This window comes from Rattus norvegicus, chromosome 2 (genome assembly GCF_036323735.1).
Source record: "Rattus norvegicus strain BN/NHsdMcwi chromosome 2, GRCr8, whole genome shotgun sequence".
Taxonomy (NCBI): domain Eukaryota; kingdom Metazoa; phylum Chordata; class Mammalia; order Rodentia; family Muridae; genus Rattus; species Rattus norvegicus.
The window spans coordinates 220390655-220412562 of record NC_086020.1 but is presented as its reverse complement, the minus strand read 5'-3'; the positions used below and the strand labels follow the sequence as shown (position 1 = coordinate 220412562).

Below are 21908 nucleotides of genomic sequence, written 5' to 3'. Positions count from 1 at the left end.
GTTACGAAATCAAATTTCACATTTAACAAAAAGGAGCTAAAAGGCTGGGCTGGAAGGAGGAGCTAGGGCTTAGAGTTCTTTCAAACACTCACGTGGACCTCATTCCCTGTTTAGATGTCAGAGGATAGAAGGGAGGGCCCAGGCTGTAATTCATCTTGATTTGCCTCATTGTCCGGCAGTTTGCAAACTATAATCCTGTATAATTTCAGGAACAAGCAGGTTTAGAATTAATGGGTCAATATTATTTAAAACAAAACACAGGGGGCATGACCTTTGCCTCAGCTACATATTGCTCTACAAGACTCAGGAAACCCCACTCTAACCCCTCAACCTCTGGGCTCTTTGACACAGGGAACCAACGGGCTGTAGTTATTAGAAATGGTCTTTGTTTCTTTTAATGTCTCCCAAGGACTTGAAAATAGTAATACAATATGAATGAAGGATCTCTCTACTTAAGCCTCAAAGATAAACGTGGAGGCCTAAATATTTTGAACTGAAGGTGTTTCCTTGTAAATTTATTATAGATGTGTTCCTTCTAAGAAGTTTATGTATACAAACTGTACATGTGCACGCCTTCTCATCTTGTCTCCAGAACAGTTTACTGGGGGAGGGGGAGTGGTTTCCTTCCGACCCAGCAAGCTTCAGCATCATTCCAAGCTGGTTGGCATACTTCAAAACTTCTCTCACCTTTCTTCTTTCTCTGGTGTTATTTGCTAACAACAATGACATCTGATGGATTTCAGCCAAAGACGAATCTGGGGCATATATACCAACTTGCAGCTTCCCTGCCTCCTCCCCCTCCCCCTTTCTTTTCTTTTTTAGTTTCTGATGAATGGCTAGGATATATTTCTACTGAATTTAAATAGTGCCTTGTGCGTTGGACTCAGCAGGCAGAGGAAACTGGTTTGTTTTGGAGTCAGTGGCTTCGACACCCTGGCCAGTTAACAGAGAAAGGGAGAGAGAATCCAGACCAATTTGTATGCGGTATATTTTACTCCCAAGAAATAAAACACATTTTTTCATATTTGCTGAAAAGTAAAACAATATCGTACGAAATGTTATACACAGGATAGGTTGTACGTAGCAGTTTCAGAAACAAGGCATCCACCAGAGAAACTACTCTAAAACTTATATTCACACATTTTTTATAATAATAATATGTTAGAAACATACAGTGTGGCATTTAGTATATACATTCCTTTGCTCGCAAGCGAAAAATCCTAACTGATTCTGGATAACATGCTTTATTTTAAAGCCTAGCCTTTAAAAACACTGTCGTGAGAGTACTAACAACTGCTTTTATAAAATTAATTTGACATTTCGATATATATACATCCTTTCAGTCATTTTAATGTTAACAATGCTAAACTTAAAAAATAACAAGCTTATAGTAATGTTAAAATGTCATATCCAGTCAAACATTTGTTGGTGCACGCGTCCTCCAACTGTTGGGAATACTTTCAGCGGAAGATGGCAGACACTTGGGGGCATTCCTTTGAAATCAAAGGCGCTCTCTCTCTTTGAATTCAGTGGTTTCTTTTCCTCTGATCTCTTTTGTCCCCCCCTCTTTCTCCCCGTAGTGCGCACGACCTTCTAGCACAATTCTCAGTCTTTCTCGGGCAGAGTTGCCCACTCCGACAGTCCTCGGAATCCCGCGCCCTGGGCGCGGTTCACACCGGCCGGTCGACCGCATACTGGCAAGCGCTCAGGTTGGAGGCCGGGTTCTGCACGCTGGCGTAGCCGAAGCTGGAGTGTTGCTTTGCTTTTAGTCTCAGACTGGCCAGGCTCGAGTTACATGTGTCCCTATAAACGTACGGAGGAGTCGGCGGCGCGTAAGGACAGGCGGGCGTGGGCACCGCGGAATTCAGCGACGGGCTGCTCAGGTTGTTCAAGTTATTCAGGCTATTGAGGCTGGAGCCCGGGACGCCGGTCACCGCGGACGGCACCATGCTGGACGACATACTCATGGATGAGATGGAGTTGGGCGGGGAAAACATGCTCTGGGAGGATAGGGGATTGACGTTCATAGAGTTGAAGAAGGGGAAGCTCTTGGTGGACAGAGACGCTGACGTGAGGCCCTTGGCAGCCCAATTGTTGTACGAGTAGCCGGGGTACATGTCATCGTACGGCTGCATGAGCCCATTGAACTGCGGCCCGAAGCCATTCTTACACAGCTCGGCCTGCTGGTTGCGCTCCCGCTTTCTCCATTTGGCCCGGCGATTCTTGAACCAAACCTGGGGTGGTGCGGATAAGGAATGAGACAGAGGACACAGAGACAATTAGGCTCAAACTCGTAAAACTCATTTAAAAATAAAGTACCAGAAGCCAACCTGGGTCACACTGGACCTTGTAAGCACGCACACGCTCTTGCTGCCCCGGTTCCAGTCAGTCTACACCATGCGCCATGGAAGCCACTGAGAATAGCTAAACCGCAGTGGTGCTTGTCCCAGGCCTTAGTAAAGCTCTAGAGGCCTCAGCCGCTCCAACCCGGGAGTCTGGACTGTGAGCTGAGGCACAGAAGTCCAATCAATCGAATTCCTGGAGGCCTAAGGGCGGCTTGATCCTCTAGGACCTCTTTAGGGTCCCAAAACAGTGTAAAATACACGGGACCCTCTCAGAACCTTGCAAGCTTGCTTCCATTTCAAAACCACCGATCCAGTAATGAGGACCAGGGGCTGGGAGGGTACCCACCCTCTTCCCACACAGCCCCTCCCTTCCCTCCAGTATCTCCAAGCTCGCCCCTCCAGCCCCCCCACGCCTCTCCGAATGCGTTAGGACCCGGATGCCCTAGAAAAACAACCAAATAAAAAGCTAAGGACCACCTCGTAGTCTGCTCGTTAAATTCCAGGAGCTAAGCACCTAAACTGGGATTTCTGAACCAGTCACTGTACGTAGCCCTTCACCTCCCTTAGTTTGATCTGTACCACCTTCCTCTTCCCCAAACCTAGCCAGCTTCTGGACACAGCTTAGTACGGGACTAGAGCTGTCTTGTGGATTTGCGGGAGGCTGGCCGGTCCCCCACCCGCGTCCGGTGGCCCCGCCACAACCCCTCTTCCAATCCACAGTGGGCCCCGCCAGTCGCCCCAGAGAGCGGCTTTTGTGTATTGGAGAGAGGCCTGGCTCAACAGCCCAGAGCTGACAACGGTGATGTTTCACATTACATATCTCTGTCGCGCCCAGCCGTCTAATCCGCTTTTTTCCCCTCTTTTTCCTTTCATTCTTGATTTCCTTTTTTTCCCTCCCCCTTCCTCTTTACACCCGATTGCTATAAAAAGCAAGCCTCACGGACTTGGCTGAAAAAGTAAGCGCTTGGAAGCAGGCTGCTGGAGCGCGCACCCGCTGCAGAGGAGCGGGGCCTAGGAAAAGCCGGTGGGGGTGGGAGGGCTCTCCCCGGGGATTTCAGTGAAAGACAAATTGTGTCTTTATTTTAATTACTTGTCATTTCTACTCCAGGCCTTCTAAACTTTGCCCAGGCGAGAAGAGTACGTGCTGGTCCATCGTTCCCTGATGCTTAAGAAAGCTAAAGAAAGACTGACCTTGCTCAAAACCACGCGGCCCCTGCACGGGCGCTGGCTCCAGGCAGTTAAACTAAAACCACTCCCCGCGTCTTCCCGGCTTCTTTATCTGCCGGCATCGCCTAAGCTGCCACAGAGCTACACTGACTGTGTCTTCCTTCTCTTTGCTTTGAGAATACGCCTTAGTTTTCATTTTTGTTGCTGTCTGATATTTTCTTTATTTTTCTTTTCGTCCTCCCTCCCCCACCTTTTTGCTTCCTTTCTACACAGAACGTGTTTTCTAAAACAGCAGGCTCTGGAGTCTGCTGACTTCCGTTTTCCTCTTTCAGAATCTTAACAATCTTGGACATTCCAACGGACCGGCGTTAAACCAGGATACTGCTACTGGGTAATTTATTTAAACTCTTTTTTTTTTTTTTTTGCCAGTCCATAAAGAGCAGATTTGCTACAAAGTAAAGGTAAGCTCTCTTTATAAATCTATGACTATAATTAAGCAAGGGGTGTGAGTACAGCGTTCATTGAGCTGAACTTTCTCGAGAAGATAAATAAACCAAATTGAAACGTCTTTCTTCTCCTTTTTTCTAAAAGCGCTAGCAGAATAGTCGTTACTTCCAGGGATTACAAAACTAGGTGGTAGAGTGGGAGAGAAATCTGAATAGTGTGAAACCCGCCCCGGCGAAGACCTGCGAGCAACTCTTGCTAGTCAAGGGAGAAAAGGCTGGGCCCGGCTGGGCCGGGCTGGGCGCGAAGGTTCTCCAGTGAGGCCAACCCTTGCGTGTTTCTGGAGGGTTTTCTTGTTCTAGGCGCACAGGTTGGAGCCTGTTCACAGCTCCTGGCGGGGAGGGATTTTATCGGCGCTTGTCTGGCGACGGCAAGCCGGGAACACAATGCCCTTTGCTGAGGAATGCCCGCGCAGCTCAGCTTGGGAGGGCGCCGGATGGGCCGGCAGAGAGCGGGTGAGGCTGTTGGCGCCTGCGCCAGGGCAGCTCTGCCCGGGAACCAGGAGCAGTAACCTCGGGCACACTCGCCGCCTGGAGGCCCTCGGCCCTTTCTTCTTCTAAAGTGGCTTCCCACCCGCGTCCTTAAGGGGTGACACTGCCTTCCACTCACCACTCCTACTCCCATCCCTGATCTGCAGGCTCGGAAGCTTGGCAAGGCCTCGGCCCCCTAGTTTTCCCAGACTGGGTGCTGGCTCCTACCCGGACTCGGGCTTCCGTAAGGTTGGTCCACACGGCGATTTCTTCGCGAGTGGACATGTCTGGGTAGCGGTTTCTCTGGAAAGTGGCTTCCAGCTCCTGGAGCTGCTGACTAGTAAAGTGAGTCCTCTGCCGGCGTTGCCGCTTCTTCTTGGACGGGTCCTCTGCGCCCACATCCTCATTCTTTCCCTGCTGGCCCTTATCTTTCTCTGAAAGAGCAAAGCAGAAAGAAACACAGTTTCGGTCAGATTCCCGTCTGCAAAACGCGACCTCTCAACCAGAGAGGGTGGCAGAGGAGGCCAAGAGCCCCGTTGCTGGAGGGGACAGGGCTGTACGCGGCGCCTCCGTTCCGTAGGGAGCGCTGTGTCTGGGGGTGAGCGGTGAAAGTGTGGGTGTGTGCGCCCCATTTCCTCCCCTCCCCCAGAGCCGCACGTTTTATTTACACGTTTATCTCACTGAGGCGGTACATTCATTTTTTTATAGCCTTTGCTCAAAAGTATACACAGTTGAGAAGAAACACATCCTTTTAAGACACGAACACGCGCGTGTTTTACACACAACTTCCCAGACCCCAATCCCCAAACCTCAGATTTCCAGGAGGTTTTGGAAGGTTAGGAAAGTGGGTGTTAGGATACAGGTAGGAAGGAAAGTCCACCAGCTCCTCACGGCGTGGGGAGGTATGCTATCTAAATAATTTTAGACATACTTTTTAAAGGAGTGAGTCTCCCCGGGAGGTAAACGCTAACAGGAGAAGGGGGACAGAGTTGGGGCGGCCTCTGAACGCCCTTGAATAGAAATGCTGAGGCATCTGTGACCCAAGAAACTGAAGATAGATCAAGGTAGACTCAGCGGCGTGGGAGGGATTACTAGCGCCACAGGAACCAAGTCGGTGGGGGACTGAATGGAAGGGACGGGGTCACCAGAATCCAGGCTCCCGGAAGTTCTGCCTTGAGCTAACAGAAGGACCACTCCGACCACGCCTTCCCTAGGAGGGGGCGGCTTCCTCGGGGGTCCAGCCGGACGGGAGGCGCCAGGGGGCTGCGCTCAAGTGTCCGTGGGGCAGCGCGGCGCCTTACCTGCGACTTCAGGGCTGGACGTATCGGAGATTGTATGCACCTCCAGTCTATGTTTGGAGGCGTCCAGGGAGCGGGGCTGACCAGGAGCTAGGACCGAAGCCATGGCTAACGCCTGGGTATGGTGACAGAAGGGTGAGGAAGCGGCCGACAGCTTAGTCCCGGCTGCTCGGTGCTCCAAGGGCAGCGGGCCTTTCATGCAGTTCATGGACGAGGGAGTGCGGTGCCCTACGAGTCCAGGGCTCCCGCCTGTCGAGCCCCGGTGGCCGCCGGTTCTGGGTAGCGCTCTAGGCGCCAAGTGTCCCTGTGTTAGCCGAGACTTGTAGAGCCAGGGGACGCAAACTGCAGGGTCCTCCAGCCAAACTGCCCCTGTCTCTTCTAACTGCAGACTCCAGCCAAACAGAGTTCGGCAGCCGAAAGTCAGGGGGCCAACGGAGACTTGGGGACGTGGGCAGAAGGGAACCGCTGCAAGCGTCTTTAGGGAGCCGACTTCCACGATCCAAAGCGAAACAAGAATGGGCAAAGACCCTTTTCTTGCCTCCCTCCCTCCCCTAGATACCCCTCCAATAAGGACAGCACGGAGAGCACTCTGCCCGCCCCCCGCGCTGCAGCCCTGACAGCGAAGTGTCAAGAGTGACAGGGACAGGTAGCTGATATTAGATCCCCCGCGGCGGCTGCAGCCGCCACGGCCTCTGCGCGGGCCTCAGAGCACACCCTCCGCGGCTCGCACGCACACCCCCTCGGGCCGTCGAGCTGGAGCCAGGCCCCGCCGCAGCTCAGCTCCAGACACCCCAGCGAGAGACCGGCAAGATCTGCGGCTCCGCGTTTCCCTGTTGGCCTAACAGCTTAAAACCAGAGGCGGGCTTCCTGGTGGCAAGACGTCACTCTGCGGCGGCCCTCCCCAGCTCTCCCCGCCTCCGCCTCCTCCCAGACCCTTCTTCGGGTCGGAGTGACGTGGCTCCACACCAATCGCGAGGCCCCGAGCCGCGGCAGAGGGATGGTTCTGTCTGCACCTATCAGCAGTGCGAGGCCCCACTAATTCCTTGCGGTGCCCACCCGGTCTACACAGGCGCGCTCCTGGGAATTCTGCTCCTGCCCAGCCAAAGGCTATTCGGCTTTGGTTAGGACTGTAAGGTGGGGGAGAGAGACTTGGAGTCCGGTTAGGGTAAAGAAGAAGAAAAGTCGAGGACCGACATCAAGCACCCCCTCCCTTTTGTGTCTCACCACATCCATTTCTAGACCAGAGCGCCCCCCCCCCGCCCCCCAAAACCCCGGGTCAGGACAGAAAGGCGATGTGCTACCTAAAGCTAACGTTGAAAAACACCAGCAAATCACCTTTCTCCTTTTAATTCCGCACTACCCCCCCATTCGCCTGTCAGGTGAATGTCGCGCTAATCTGAGGAAGCTTTACTTTAATTGCAAAGAAGACAGAGTCTTGAAAAGGCAGGCTAATAAATTAGAAATCGAGAAGAAAATGGACCCGTCAAAAGAAAATTACCTTGACTTTAGTCGAACAACTGCTTGGTGGTTCACTCTGGATTTATACATGAATAAAAAAGTCGCCTCAAATCACGTCCCCTGTAATGCTTATTAGTCCCCAGACAGAAAACTCACAATAGAGTAGAAACCCTAACCCAGCGTTTTCGAAATGCTGAAAGCTTATCCATTCTACTTAACGTTGATTAAGACACATCCTAGGTCTTTCAAATTCCTTGTACACTGTATTGAGCTCGTCCCAGCCAGAGAGAGCTATGCTTTAAATTCGACTCCCTTGTTTACTTTATTATCAATCAGATTCAAATCCAGGCTTTAGCCCGTAGAATCAACAACCTTGAGCTAATTATATAGAAAATATGCCTTAATGAATTTTCATACAATTAAGAACGTTGCCAAATGACCAATTTCAAGGATGATTTTTTAACAGTCATTTTCTTTTCCTAGGGAGCTCAAGGCTGTCTTGAATCATTAAAGCACAATTACGCAGAAACAGTAGATTTGCACCAGGTTGGGGAGAGCCTAGAGGACTGCCCAAGTAGGAAAAGCAAAAATCTCTTTCATTTGTATCAAACAAAACAGAGCACCCATGGAGGCATCAGCCCGTGCAGCAAAGAAAATTTAAGTTCCAAAGGTATAAATTCAAATGCATTCAAAATAATTTTTCTAAGTCCTTTGTGGGACTGGGGGGTTGGGGGGATTCTGCTCAGTGTTGGAGCACCCAGGAGGTTCTGGGTTTGAGATCTGGCAACACACACACACACACACACACACACACACACACACACACACACACACTCCCCTTTTGTCCCTTAGCCTAGCTGAAGAACACATAGTAATCTACTCCCCTCCCGGGTCTCTGCATTTGCGATTGTTTCACAGTGGACTTAGTGTTATCTTCCCTGAATGTAATTTGTTTGACGTTATAGTCAATGATTTGCAGCGCCAGTATAAGGAATCTTCAGCAAACTCCCTCCTAGCTCTTACTCACAAGACTGGGGAACTTAGCCTGGCACTAAGCAAATGAAGGGGTGACTGCAGATATAGTTATAACATCTGTCTCTCTTTTACTCTTACCTCCCAACACTACGAACAATCCTTCTCACCTTAAATAGACCCAAGACCACCCAAAGGGCCAAATGAGAATTATTTCCAGTCTTTTCACACTATTGCCATCCCACTTCAAGAATTTAGATATTTAGGCATTTCTTTACAAGGTTTAGCTCAGCATTCCTGGTTTTAACCTTTATTCTGCCTCACTCTGTTCTACACACATAAACACGCATGCACCTGCTCAGCAGAACACACACCCTTGTGTCAGGCCTGAATTAGCTGAGGCTCACACATCCAGCTATATTAGGTCTCGAAACCTTATCACTAAATTATACACATTACACCAGCAGCCTGTTGGTAAAGAAGGTTAAATTAATTTACATTCTGCTCATTATCTGGTGCTTAGATGACGCGTTTTATCCCTGAGATTTGGCGGGCAGGAGAATTTCCTCCTCAGACCTCACAGCGTTTCACCGAAGACAATGTTCTTACATTTGTAGTGGTTTTTAATCTGATAAGACTCTAATTTGCTTAAGTCTTTTAAATAGGGGTTTTAAATGTTTCTAGCCATTTTCTTATTGAATTTCCTTTAATTCCCTCAAGTTCATAAAGTATATGCGTAAAGTAAACATTTTCTCCCATGCACTTGCCAGCCAATGACCTATAACTAGTCAAGACGAATCCAGATCGTTCTATCCAATGTGTTTACTAATCTTATCCTAGTTTCTTCTTTTAAACCTCAGTATAATTGTGGGCATCACCATACCATATCCCACAATGTTTCGTTTCATGGTAGACTCTATTGCACCAAAGAATAAAAGGTTCTCTAATTTTATAGGCATATTCTTCTTTGCCTCAAGATTTGAATTCTGGAGTGTGGCAAAACAGTAGTTGTTAATGACGTTTTTTCTGTTTTTGAGGCTGGGAGCTTTTTTTTTAAAAAAAGTATTTCTCCCCCTGAAAAACTGAGAAGTTGCAAAGAATCACACAGATTTTCAAGGTTATCTCCCATTCAACCCAGAGGTTTTCAGCGTAAGCTCTGGCAGTCCCACCCCTGCAGTAGAACAGTCATATGGGAAACTACACACAAGGAGGGGTTCAAGTAGTCCCCCAAATGGATGGAAAACCCAGGGTTAAGTGGTAGTTCTCCCTTAGTGCCAAAGTATGGGAGATTTTGGAAAGACACAGATGCACATAGCCAAGTCTAAATAGAAATTTAGATTGTGTGGAACAACTGAGGTTGAGAATAAAGACATCCATGCTGATTAAAGTAAAAACAGAATTGCACATCATTGATGTGTGTGTGTGTGTATGTGTGTATATTTGAGTACACACATGAACACACGTATGACACACAAGTGATTAAAAATAGTTTTTAAAAATATTTTTCACAGTCAACTGACCCTCTCCTAACTTGCTTTACACTTGCCAAGCAGTCATGATAGGATCTCCACCTTTCAAGGACCTAAAGGGTTCATGCCAGAGTAGGTGTGGAGGTGTGTGATGGAGACCAATAAATGCCCCACAGTGATGTCACAGGTGACATAGATAAAGAATGGGTTGTAAGTCAAATCACACTTGTAGGGAGTTCAGTAATCCTGTGAACACACATGAATTCTTGATTAGCTCTAGAAATGATGGTGACTTAAGCTGTCATCAGAGTTTTCTATTCAAGGTTAGGAAAATAAGGAATGGAGCAAGGAGGGAAGGAAGGAGGGAAAGAAATGAAAAAGGAAGAAGAAGAAAAAGAAGAAAGAGAGAGAGAGAGAGAGAGAGAGAGAGAGAGAGAGAGAGAGAGAGAGAGAGAGTAGGGAGGCTTGGGCTGTGCTATATGCCTTCTTTAAGGCCAAGGAACGGAAGCTTGGGGTTTGGAGGCACCGTAGTCACCTTAATTGGGTTTTCTTACTTACTCCTTCAAAGAAAGACCCTCCGGGTGGGAAGTATGTGACACAGAAGTGTCTTCAGCTGGTGTTTGCTACCGATTACCGGTCTTAAAGTCTTATTTAATTTCACACTCTTTAGTGTTAGTTGAGCAAACTCCTTCCAGCCACCCCGGTGAGCGATGAGCAGTAGGTCTGGGCTGTCCGTTTTGGTAGATGCAGAGTATGGCCTGGGACCCAATCAATCAATCAATCAATCAATTCTCAAATTTTGTAAAGACTGCCTTCAGAACTCACCTGGAAGATGGCTCAATTAGAGGTCTCCCTGAGCTGTCAGGCTATAAAGGGGTGTGTGTATAGCATTTCGGAAGGTGGCTCAAGGACTTGACCTGGCCAGGACTCAGCCACATGATGGGTAATGTGTGTGTGTGTGTGTGTGTGTGTGTGTGTGTGTGTGTGTGTGTGTGTGTAAGAGGAGACCTGGCACCCCATACCTAGAAAAGTGGCTTCTTATCCCCTCTTTCAACTGTTTGCACAGAAACCAGGCTTGACTGCACTGCTACCCCGAACCCCAGGAGAGTGACCTCCCTCCCAAATGAAAAGCTTCACTCCGGATGATTTTTTTCTTGTTCCGTAAATGAAAACAAAGCAAGACATAACATAAAACAAAAACAAAACAAAACAACATCAACGACACACACACACAGAAAGGTTGGGTTTGTTAAAGACTCTCTTCTGTTTCAGAAGGCCAGAGATTAACTAACACTCATCCACTGCCGCCTTATGAAAGCATACCCATGTTTCTGCTCTACCAGCAGAGTCCAACATTGAAGGGGTTGGGGTGACAACCTTGGGGGGTATTAGGGTGTCAGTGGGAGGTATCCCCCACTGCTCAGCGAGAAAAGCGGAAGTGACTGGGGCGGGGAAGAGAATGCTGATACCTACTAACCTAAGGGCAGTCAATACCCCCTCACGTATTTGCACCTAAGTAGGGCAGGTTTACTACACATTCACTTGTTTTTAGAAAGCATCAATGTACTGACCCACGAGATTGGTATAGCTAAATGTGACTTGTCGGTGTGGAGAAAAGAGGGGAAAAGAAAGGAAGAGAGAGAGAGAGAGAGAGAGAGAGAGAGAGAGAGAGAGAGAGAGAGAGAGAGATTCAGGAGAGGAGAGAAAAGCTGAGAACAGCCCAGCCAGGAAAGGAAAGAAAATGAAAATAAATACAGATATCCAGGTTTGGAGAGAGGGAGGTGCAGGGGCTAACTGAAGTCACTTAAAAAATAATTGGATTAAATCAATCCCCTCTCTCCAGCTCATGTTCACCTCCTTTTCCTATTTCTCCCACTCTCCTTTCTTTCCCAGACATGCTGGTAGCTAACATTCGGCATTAGTTGCCATGGTGACCATAAATCACATAAATCCAAAAATACCCACCTATAATCTGAGATGAAGCTTTTATTTCCCTAGCGAAATAATATTTTAAAAGCTGTCAGCTGACAAAAAAAAAGAAAGAAAAAAAAAAAAGAAGCCCACCTCCTTGTAGTAACCTTAGTAATGTATTACTCTAAAGGTTTAAATTAAAATGTCAGCCTGTTCAAAACATGCTGGGAGAATCTTGGGCACTCTCCATGTCAGACCCTCACAAAGTGACTCCATCACTCCTAATGGTACATCAGCACACAGACACACATTCTCTCTCTCTCTCTCTCTCTCTCTCTCTCTCTCTCTCTCTCTCTCTGTGTGTGTGTGTGTGTGTGTGTGTGTGTGTGTGTGTGTGTGCTCTAGCGCACATGTTCCAGGATTTTCTTCCCTTTGCCCCAGCTACTTTAGTCTAAGTCAGGTTGGTAAAGGAAGGGAGTGTCCTAGATCCAAAAGAAGCCTGGTCCAGTGCTGAGGTTCTTAAGGGACCCTTTGTGTGTGGGGTGATCCTCGGATGGCTTTTATATGGGGACATCTTAAAGAAGAAGAAAAAGAGAAGAGCTCAAGAGAGAACTGCATTCTGGAGCGCCGAGTCCTTGGTCAAGTTCTCTGGTTAGTGAAGCCCACCAAGGATGGGTCTGGTCCCCCCATCCCTGCTTTCTTTCCCAGGGGAAGAAACTTTCCCAGTGGGAGGGTCTGTGGCTGCAGTCGTGCCTTTTGTCTTCTAACTTGGGCTGTTGTCTTTTGCCTATCTTGGATTACAGGGTATTCGCCTAGATGAAGAGCCATTAATTACCCATTCAGTCAATATTAGGAAGACGACAAAGCTTTTTACATAGGATTAAGAAGACATCAGATTGTGCCATTAGTATATTCCTGCTCACGAATAAGCTTTCCTTATACATTTCCTTTTCCCCGGAGTCGCTCTAACAACTGCTGCATATATTAACAGCAGTCTGTGTGGAGTAACAGCCTAAGCAGCCTAAAGAAACTTTGTGTGAGAATGGAATGGTTGGGAGAAACGTCACCTGCAAAGAATGCTTGCCACCGACTGACCGTCAGGGACTGACTACCTGGACATCTGGTACAATTTCCCGCTGGGGGGCTCGAGTGTTGGGGGTGGTGGTGGTTGGAAATCACCAGCAGAGAGGAGGCTTCTGTCAATAAAACTGCAGGTTTAATGGTGGAGGTGGTGTTCAGTAGGGGGGGGGGGGAGAAGATAAGTGTCACCACCCAGTTCTGTCGCTTTGCTTTTTCAAGCTTCAAATCTCCTTCATCTAGCACCTGCACCTTGCCTCCTCCTTACAGCCAAGATCTCTCCACTTTCCTACACAACCTTCTTCCTCGGGGTTCAGATCCCTCCTCCCGGTACCACCATTTTGCCTTTTGCTACCAAAGGTTTGAATGTCTCCAGTTAGAAGGCCTCCGCTTTAAATGGCTTCATAATGGAAAATCAGATCGTGTGCTTTGGTGGGTAGATCAGGAGTCCACATAGCTCGAGCTTCGCCAACATTTTGCCGATTAAGTGAATGGGAGCCCGAGAGAGAAACTGGACCCAGGCAAGCACCAGAGTTTGCTCGCATCCTCCGAAGGCGATTAAGTCGCCACCGTGGTAGAAGGGGTGTTTAGGGACAGGGTGTAGGGGAGGGACCTTGGAGTTTTCTTCTGGGGAGGGAAGGGGGAGTCTAGGACTTGGGGCAGTCAGAATACTTACAGTCAAGCCTTTCTGTCAAAGCTATTTAAAAATTAATGGCATGGCTGGGGGTACGGAAAGCGGACCGAAGAAGTACTGGCCGCCTGTCACAGGGCTAACTGGACAGGCTTTGAGGCCAAGCCAGGCAGCGGGCAGCGCTGTCCGCTTTATGCCCTACTCCGTGGCAGAGACTCTCAACCATTCCGCACTCTGTTCTCTTCCTGAAGGTCAAGACCATTGTAAGAGTTCCTAAAAAAACGTAGCCACGTGAAGTGGCTGGACTTTGTTCCTTTCTATAAGGCTGGCCAAAATGCCTTCCTCTCCAAGTGCCAGGCCTGGAAACTCTGTTAACTCTCTCAGCCCCTACACTGCCTCCAGTTTCGAGTTTTGGGTCTGCCTCGGCTCGAATACGGAGCTGGGAGTCTCCCTTAAGGAGCCTGCAGCTGTGGCTGTTTGAGGAAGAATAGGTGAGCTCACGGAGTATCCTGGCCTTCTCTTTGTCACTGCATGACACTTAAAAATATGGTTCTCTCTCTTTTTTTTTAAATAAAAGAAACCTTAAAAGTACAAAAATAAATTCCAGTCAGAAGTTTGTATATTGTCTAAATTATTTTTTATAATCCTCAAAAGGTTCTTAACTCTGGTGACCAGTAGTTAGGGTTTTTTTTTTTTTTTTTGGCTTACTGGTGCATGTTATAATTATTATTTTGATTTGTCCATACACACACACACACACACACACACACACACACACACACACACACACACACACACACACGGGCGCGCGCGCCAGCTAAACATCAAGGTTTTCAGTATGTCTCCCCATCACATGTCTCTTTTAAATGAATGCTAGTAAACACAGTTGGACAGCTTTTTTTCTTGGGTCCAAAAGATAGAAAAACGGACATTTTGGCAATATAGGGGGAGAACCTTTCATACACTATCCTAAAATAATCCACCTTGCAAGTAAAAGTCACAATCCCTCATACTAATGACCCCTCCCTCTCCACCCCCCCACCACACCACACACGCTTTCTTTTTTCTTTCTTTCCCCTATTATCCAACGCGAATGCCAGGACACTTGACAGCGGGGACTGAACTCTGAAAGCCCTCAGACACATTCTACCTACAAGGACGATCTCGCATCCCAGACTCCTTGACGGGGTGGGGGTGGGGGTGTCCTGCATCTATTAGTTCCAAAGCAGGCCACCTAGCCCCAGAAACAATTCTTTTGGTCAACGAAATCGGGGTTGGAGGTGGGGGTCGAGTTCTAGGGTCACAACCCACAGGAAGTAACTTGCCCTCCGCTGGGCAGCGGCCGGCCCTCCCCCCTACGACGTCGGTACTGGCTTTCCTGGCCCGGTCAGGGCCGAGGCAGAGCGTGCACAAAGCAGTCTCCCTGGGAGTCCTCGCTACTCTTGATTTTTAACCATATCCCAAACATTCTCCGGTCTAATAATTTATTTTTACGACCGATTATCAAACAGAAGAAGAATTTAACACAGTCTTAATGACAGAAATCAGCCGACATTATCTCTGCATTGCCCCCATTTAACCCCTTGGGTTAATCCCGGACAAGTGAGCGTTTAACTGGCCCAGCAGGACGACTGGGCAAGCTGGGGAGGGGAAGCTGCAGCTTGCTTTAGGCGTTTTTTGTTTCAACAAATGATGCTTTTTGGTCAGATACAGGCAGAAAAGTCTTTGTTTTTTTTCTTAGTAATACTTTTTGTTTACTTGCCGGGAGTTCCAAATTACCCCCTCTGGCACATACTGCGTTTGTGTGGGAGTTAGGGTCCAGGGCTGTGGGGGAGTTTTATCTCCTCACACAATCAAAGGTCAACAACCTCCTAAGGTTGGGCACTTAGTATGAAGCTTTCAAAACACAGGGACTGAAAAAAAAGTAAGTTGGAATTTTATACGTATTCTAAATGAAGACCTCTCCTCTTATATACTCACATACATTATCTAAGGGTAAGTTTCTATTTCTCCAAGGCCTTCGCTGTGCGTGGGAGATTTTTCACCTTTTGCACAAGCCTATGGACTGGTCTAGGGTGAAACCAAACAGTCAAGGAATCACGTTATCCAAGCCCAAGGCCTAATAGCTAGCACAGCAGGAGGGGCTCCTTGACAGGAGCTTATAATTGCTGCGGCCCTTATGTGCCGTACATAGTTCTGTCCCCTGCTCTTTAGGGCTGTTGTCCAAACCTAGACCCTTCGAAGCGAGCCTTCAACACGACTTCCCAGCGTTCGTCTGGCGCGATAAACTGCGCCCAGACGCCTGGGCGAGGCTTGGCTGTGAGCTTCAGGGACCGGGTGGGCCCTGGTGGTGCAGCGTGCAGTGGGACCAGGAGAGCGACAGAGGTCGCTGTTGGACCACTTTGCACACCAGATGCAGCGGCCGTAGTTGGCTGGGGCGTGCGCAGGGGATCAGACCACAGGGAGAGAGAAAAGGGAGAGGTGTTGGGTCTCAGGAGTGCAGTATAATTTGTGGAAAGGAATTAAAGTCCCTGGGACGGCTGCTTCGTGTTCTACCCAGAGGCCAATAGTCTAAGTTCTGCAGCGGGGGGACACCGGCTTTGGCGGCTTCGCCTGCCTGTGCTTCACGGGCAGCCCAGAGTCCGGGAGGCGGGAGCCCGGCTCGCGGCCTGCGCTTCCCTCCCCCTTACCATTGGCGCCGGGGTGCTGCCGCGGGAACAGCTTGCTGCTGGCTGCCTCTTTCCGGCTCTCGGGAGAGTCCGTGAACTCGACCTTTTTGATTTCAGAGTCTTTGGAGAAGAGACATCCAACGGCCGCCGGCTGCACGCCTGGGCCGTTAGTGCGCCCGCCCCACGTGCAGTGGCGGCGGATGCCAAAGGGCGAGGAAAGGAGTCCCGGGCCAGGGTTAGGGGACCAGGCAGGACGGAGGGGAAAGAGGGACAGAGAGCAAAGAGCCCATTAGAGGAAGGACGGACCTCACGCCCAGCCCTCGGGCCCCCTGGCAACCCAGTGAGGGCAGTGATCTGTCCCTGGGCCACCCGACCGGCAGCTCGGATGAGTGTCAGGGTAGTCCTCGCTAGTTTGCCAGAGCACAAGCTTCCCTGAAAGGGAAGGGCCACGGCTGTACTAGTCTGATTTTCTTTTCGTCTAGAACCCCTGGAGAAAGTTCCAGTCTCTGGGTTCCTTGCGGCTGAGCAAGGAGCCTTCTCTCCGCTCTCGCAGGACGCAGTCTCCCTTCTAGGGACCCGGGGCGGAAGAAATGAGCTCTTACCTAATTGCACACAGGCCGACACTAGTTTGCGACAATTGGTCTCCATTCCCCGTTATCTGCAAAACAGAAGAGAGGCACGACTTTGAGAAGTGGCGGCTGTCGGGAGCTGGAGGCTCAAAGGCAGCTACTTGCGCCCAGGACAGGATCAACTCTAGGTGTTAAGCGTTACTAGGTGCTGGGGGATTCAGGTACGCTGCTCAGGCCGGAAAGCCTCTTGGAGCCCAGCAGCATCTTCCCAGCTTCGAATCCAGGATTCCCACCGATGTTTACCTGGAGGGATTATGTCCTCAATTGAAGGGGAAAAGGCCCAGAGGTTAGGAGGCCAATGAACCTACGAGCTTCTGGAGAAGCTGCGGGGACTACGCTCAAGGGCGCCTAGGCCTGGGAGCAACCTTAAAGCTTATGCACAATTTGGGGGTGGGGAGAATGGACTTCTCTTTGGAAAGATCACCATTCAATACGGTGTCAGTCAATTTGAGCTCAGCAAACATTTGCAGAAGGCCAGAAACAGCATGCCCGGTCGCACAAAGCAACTTTCCCTCCGTTTTCTGCGATTCTGAAAGGGAGGGGACTCTCGGCCAAGGGTGCTCCAGGAGCGAGCTGAATTAGGGCCTCTCATCCACCAGGAGCCGCGTTTCCATATTTAGCCACACTTTTTCCCTGGAGATAATCATCCAGCCATTTATTTACCCTAAAGTATGATTTAAGATCGTAGAGCTGAGTTACACGATGGGCTGAGCGAGACAGGAGACCCGGGCAAGCGTTTCTGGAGGGGCCGCCAAGCCTAAACAGCACTGGGGAGGCTGCTCCTCCAGTTTCGGCCTTTCCCGTCCCAGGCAAGCTAGATCCTTTTCAAATTTCCAACCGCAGCTCAGACAGTCAAGCTTTTGACGCGGCCCCTTTTTTTGCCACAGGCAAACCGGGAGAGGTGGGTGGCGGAGGGCTAGATGGAGTGGTTGCTTTCAAGACAAGGGGAAGAAGGGTTTCTCAGGCCCCTTGGATCTTGGCTCCTGACTCTTGCTAACCAGGGTACGCCTGCGATCGGAGGGTCCTTTTCTCTTAGAGCCCAGGGCTGGAGGTGAGAGCGGGCATTGCCAGGCTGGTGGGCCGAGTTTTGGCCTGAGGTGCATTTTCACGCTCCTCAGCCTCTTCTGGAGCAATCCAAGCTCCAGGGGACTCTGGCCAAGGTCGTGCTGCCTGGAGGAGGGGCCGCCTGGTGTGGTGGCCTGGGGATCCAGGAATGGGGAGCCACAGCACTTTCCCCCCACCAGCTAATGAGACTCGGGTAGGGATTCTGCCGATCCTTGTGGACCCGTGGGCCCAGAAGTAGCAGTTTGGCGGCTCCAGATTTAGCGATTCTGCAGTAAAATCACAGGATTAGTCCCTGATTGAGATGTCTGTTCGGGAGATATTACAAAATTCATTATCACAGCTTTCTACTAACTCGATATGAAGTAACACAGATGGGATTTTATTAGTCCAGACTCCAAATGTTTACTTATGATAATTTCGGGGGAAATTTGCATGTCATCATCATTTCCATAATCTTTTTTTTTATATGTCTGAACTGGCTGCATTATTAGCCGGTAGCCACAGCATTGCAGATGGCTACCGCAAATAGTTTTATTTATTTATTTTTTTCAAGGATTGAAATATACAGAAGAGAAAGACTGACCTGTAAGGTCTTTTACTACACATTTCCCCCCCACCCCCATGCTTTGGTGCTGAAGATCAATCAAAGCAACAAGAAGTAGAGCTTCAAGACCCAGTAGGCTTCAGCCCAAGGAGCGAAAAGATCAAGACGTGTTCCTTAGCTCCTTGCTACATGTCCTTGTGACTTTGAGATGTATTTTGCAGTAATGTGAACCCTAAGACTTTAATTTTATGCTCCGTAGAACGACCAGGCATAATACATGGGTCCAGTCTAGCTAACTGAGGAGGATTTTTTTTCTTTAAAGAGAGATCTTCAAGTCTTATCTGATGATACTTAAACTTGCCCCATCAGGGCAGCTAACTAAAGTGTGACAGACACATTTCACCGCCGGATTACAACACTGGTTTGGATGGCTCATCTGAACATTTTAGATAGGAGACGTTTCCTAATTTGAAGTTACTCTCATGCCAAAAGTTCACATCCTGGTTGGGATGTATATGCCAAGCAATCTGGTTTGGGTCAGCGTCCCATTCTATATTGTGTTAATGAAGCTCTACCCAGCAATTAGCACGCACAGTACTCCTCTGGTCAGGCGGACAGGCAAGCCCCAAGAAACAGAGCAATTTGCTTAAAAAAATGATTTCTGGTGAGCAACACAAGGATGGAATTGTAGAAGAAACTACGGGTTCTAATCAGCCCAAGGGGGAAAATATCCTTTCCCATTTCACCCCAGAACCATTCGTGGAAAGCTAAAAAAAAAAAAAAAAAAAAATCAAGAGCATGAGGCCATGTGTTTTAAATGAACTAAATTGGTGTGATTAGCCAGCAAATTAATTTGCAGTGGGTAATCATTTAAGGAAATTAAGATACCACTTTAACACAGCTCCGTGTTTTACCCTGAGCAAGCTTTCTTTAAAGCTCTGTGGAATGCACGCTTCTGGAGCGTTGGAAGGCAGCGGTGCTCAACTTACAGGACAAAGCAGGGCAACTTAGGCACAGTTGTGCTGAGGCAACCAAAACATTCCATAAGGGAAGAGAGTAGCGACTTTGTTTTTAAACTAAACTTTAATTATTGGAATACCGTGCGTGCTTCATTTTCAATCCCACCACCAACAACAAAAAAGGCAAATCCTCAATTCATTTCGGTAACGAGCTTGTTTCTGTGAAATGATTGGTTTTAAGCAGAGTTGCCTCTAAATGATACTTCATGTGATCAAAACATCTTTGATTGTAACTAAGTGATCTGAAAAGGATGCAGAGATCTCCTAAAAATTAATCTACTTGCTCGTTAAATAATTTAGAACGTATGAACGCAGATTGTTGTAATTCCTAATAGCAAAAGTCTCTCCCCCCATTTTAATTTGCCTTAAAAAAAATACAGTAGCCCTACCTAACAGAATAAAAACAAAAATGTCCCAGCTTCCTAGGACAGTCTGATTTCTAAATTGTTTAGGGAAGGTGATTAAAGTGAAATAAAAGGGCCATATTTCCCTGGTTTGGAATCGCATGTTTTTACTTAGTTACCAGTTGCAAAATAGTTGCCTCCCCGCATCCGTTTAAAATGCATGTCTCGCAGTATAAGATTGGAGTTGACTGGTGATCAATTTAAAGGATTTATAATCCGAAGTAATTGTGCGGGTTGGCATGTAGGCCTGGCTCCCAGGTAATTCGCTTGGGCCTGAGAGGTCACTAACTGCCAGTGAAGATGGAATCTCTTTTTTCCGATAGGTAATGCTGGGAAAGGGCTAATCTATTCCAGTAGCCGAAACTTTGTAGCTGGTCCTTTATCTTGAGTCAGCTAATCCTCAGCGGGAGGATTTCTCCCTACCCCGTTGGCATCGAAAGTCCAGGGAAGATGCCTCGTTTTAAATGCCAGCCATGTCTGGCTTCCACTCGACTTCAACACCCGGCAGGATTGTTCTAGTGTCTGCGACTGAGGACGAAAGGAACAGGGCTCTGGGAGATCTGTTTGCCAACTGAGCTACCTCGGGAGAAACAAGCCCGGTGAGCCACAAATCACACGCGGCGGAGGTTCTCCAAAGTGGAACAAATTTCCAGACTCGCATTATCTCACAGCTCTGTGGGAGAGAGGGCCTCCACTTACCGGCTACCAGAGAGAACGGCTGTCTCCCCGTCCCACCGCTTCCCAGGGTGACTGCCAGGCGGCCGAGGCTCGGGCTGCACAGCCAGCGCCGTGGAGCGGGTCTGGTTGGAACCGCAGGGATCTTGAGGGTGCCAAGTTGCGAGAGGGTCCACGCTGAGGGCTGCTAAAGCTAGCGGGTGCGGGCAGTTTCTGTCTGCTGCTCTCCGTCTTTCTCTCTCGGTCTCGCACTCTCTCTCCCCTCCCTCGCTCTCATCCCTCTCTCTCCCCTCTGCTCCGACTCCGTGTGCGGAGTGTCGTGACGTCAGCAGAGATTCCACCAAACTCCAGTGCACAGTGGCGCGCGGGCGGGCGGCCGAGCCTGCTGTATGCTGGGCGATCAAGGGGCGAGCATAGCGCTTGGGCCACTGAGGGGGGCGGGGGAGAGGATTGCGTGCAGGGGCGATCGAGGGGACCGGGAACCACTAGAACTGGAAGCGAGGCCCAGGGGCTCAGGAGGCTGCGGCCCGGGACAGATCCCTGGTGGAAGGCAGCGGGGGAGCGGGGCCGGAGGCAAAAAAAAAAAAAAAAAAAAAAAAAAAAAAAAAAAAAAACCGGCCAACAGGAGCTAGCCCAGTAGCAGGAGCTAGCACTCAAGCTGGGGAGCTGGGCGATAGGGATGGGAGGGAGGGGACGAGGATGGGATGGAGGGGGAGAAAAAGGTCGCGCGTCAAACCCCTTCGGAATCTGAGTGGGAGGGCCAGAGCCTGGGGAGACAGAAACCTATTCGCGCGGAGCAAAATCTGGGTGACTTACGAGGAAGGGACAAGGAAAGTGGCCCATGAAATGAAACAAAGGGCAGTGTGCCTTGGTTTGATCCGGGTGAGGCTTCGGAAGTGTGGGTGTGAGTGTGCGCGCGTGACCTCCTTTCAGGCCTGCAGAGTAGAGGGAAGCTGGTTACAGCACTGATTGTCTACAGGGGCTGTGGGAGGGAAGGGAGAGATCCGCAGAGGGCAGCACTGGAGGTGGGTGGATGGATGGGGTGGCACAGGAGATGAGGACTGGAAGAAGTTAGAAAAATAGGGTGAGCTAGTGGCAGAAGGTGGGAGAACCACAGCGGATCGGTGGGGGGCGGGGGATGGAGGAAGGGAGGGAAGAAGAGAGAGAGAGAGAGAGAGAGAGAGAGAGAGAGAGAGAGAGAGAGAGAGAGAGAGAGAGAGAGAACCAGACTCTGACCAGAGGCCTGGATTACAGTAAGGCAGGACTAGGACACAGTGTCTGAGGTCAAGGCGGGTGGATCCGAGTGTAAGGGCGCAGGTAGACAGGGCCACACACCCACACACCGGCCAGTGTTCGGCATGGGATCTCTTGCTCAAGTCTGGGACTCTCAGAGTCTAGAATTTCCTCTGCTGTACCTACACTCAACAAGTTCACCCCGGGTCGCGGATATCTCATTTTTTAAAATGACGAGGTTAAGGTTCCTGACAGAGAGTGGTATTAAATTGCACGGGATGGGGGTGGGGAAGGAGCAGGAAGTTTCCCCCATTTGAGCGTGTGCTCTTGAAAGTCTAGAGTACGTAAGGCTGGAGGGGCCTTTCCTA

The 21908-nt window shown here is 49.3% G+C and overlaps 1 protein-coding gene across 3 annotated transcripts; it reads right to left on the bottom strand.

Moving 5' to 3' along the window:
* Positions 1–974: 974 nt before the first annotated feature.
* On the bottom strand, positions 975–21146 carry Pitx2 (paired-like homeodomain 2). 3 transcript variants are annotated; one of them, XM_063282420.1, is made up of 5 exons: positions 20332–21146; positions 16574–16629; positions 15993–16130; positions 4715–4920; positions 975–2234 (listed from the first exon to the last, which is right to left on the bottom strand). In XM_063282420.1, exons 2-5 carry the CDS (start codon positions 16617–16619, stop codon positions 1671–1673), a joined length of 954 nt encoding a protein of 317 aa, XP_063138490.1. In that variant the 5' UTR covers positions 16620–16629; positions 20332–21146; the 3' UTR covers positions 975–1670. The 3 variants fall into 3 exon arrangements, with proteins under 3 accessions (XP_063138490.1, NP_001035970.1, NP_062207.1); NM_019334.2 differs by lacking the exon at positions 15993–16130 and having other exon boundaries at positions 979–2234; positions 20332–20529; NM_001042505.1 differs by lacking the exons at positions 15993–16130; positions 16574–16629; positions 20332–21146 and adding an exon at positions 5788–6340.
* Positions 21147–21908: the final 762 nt, after the last annotated feature.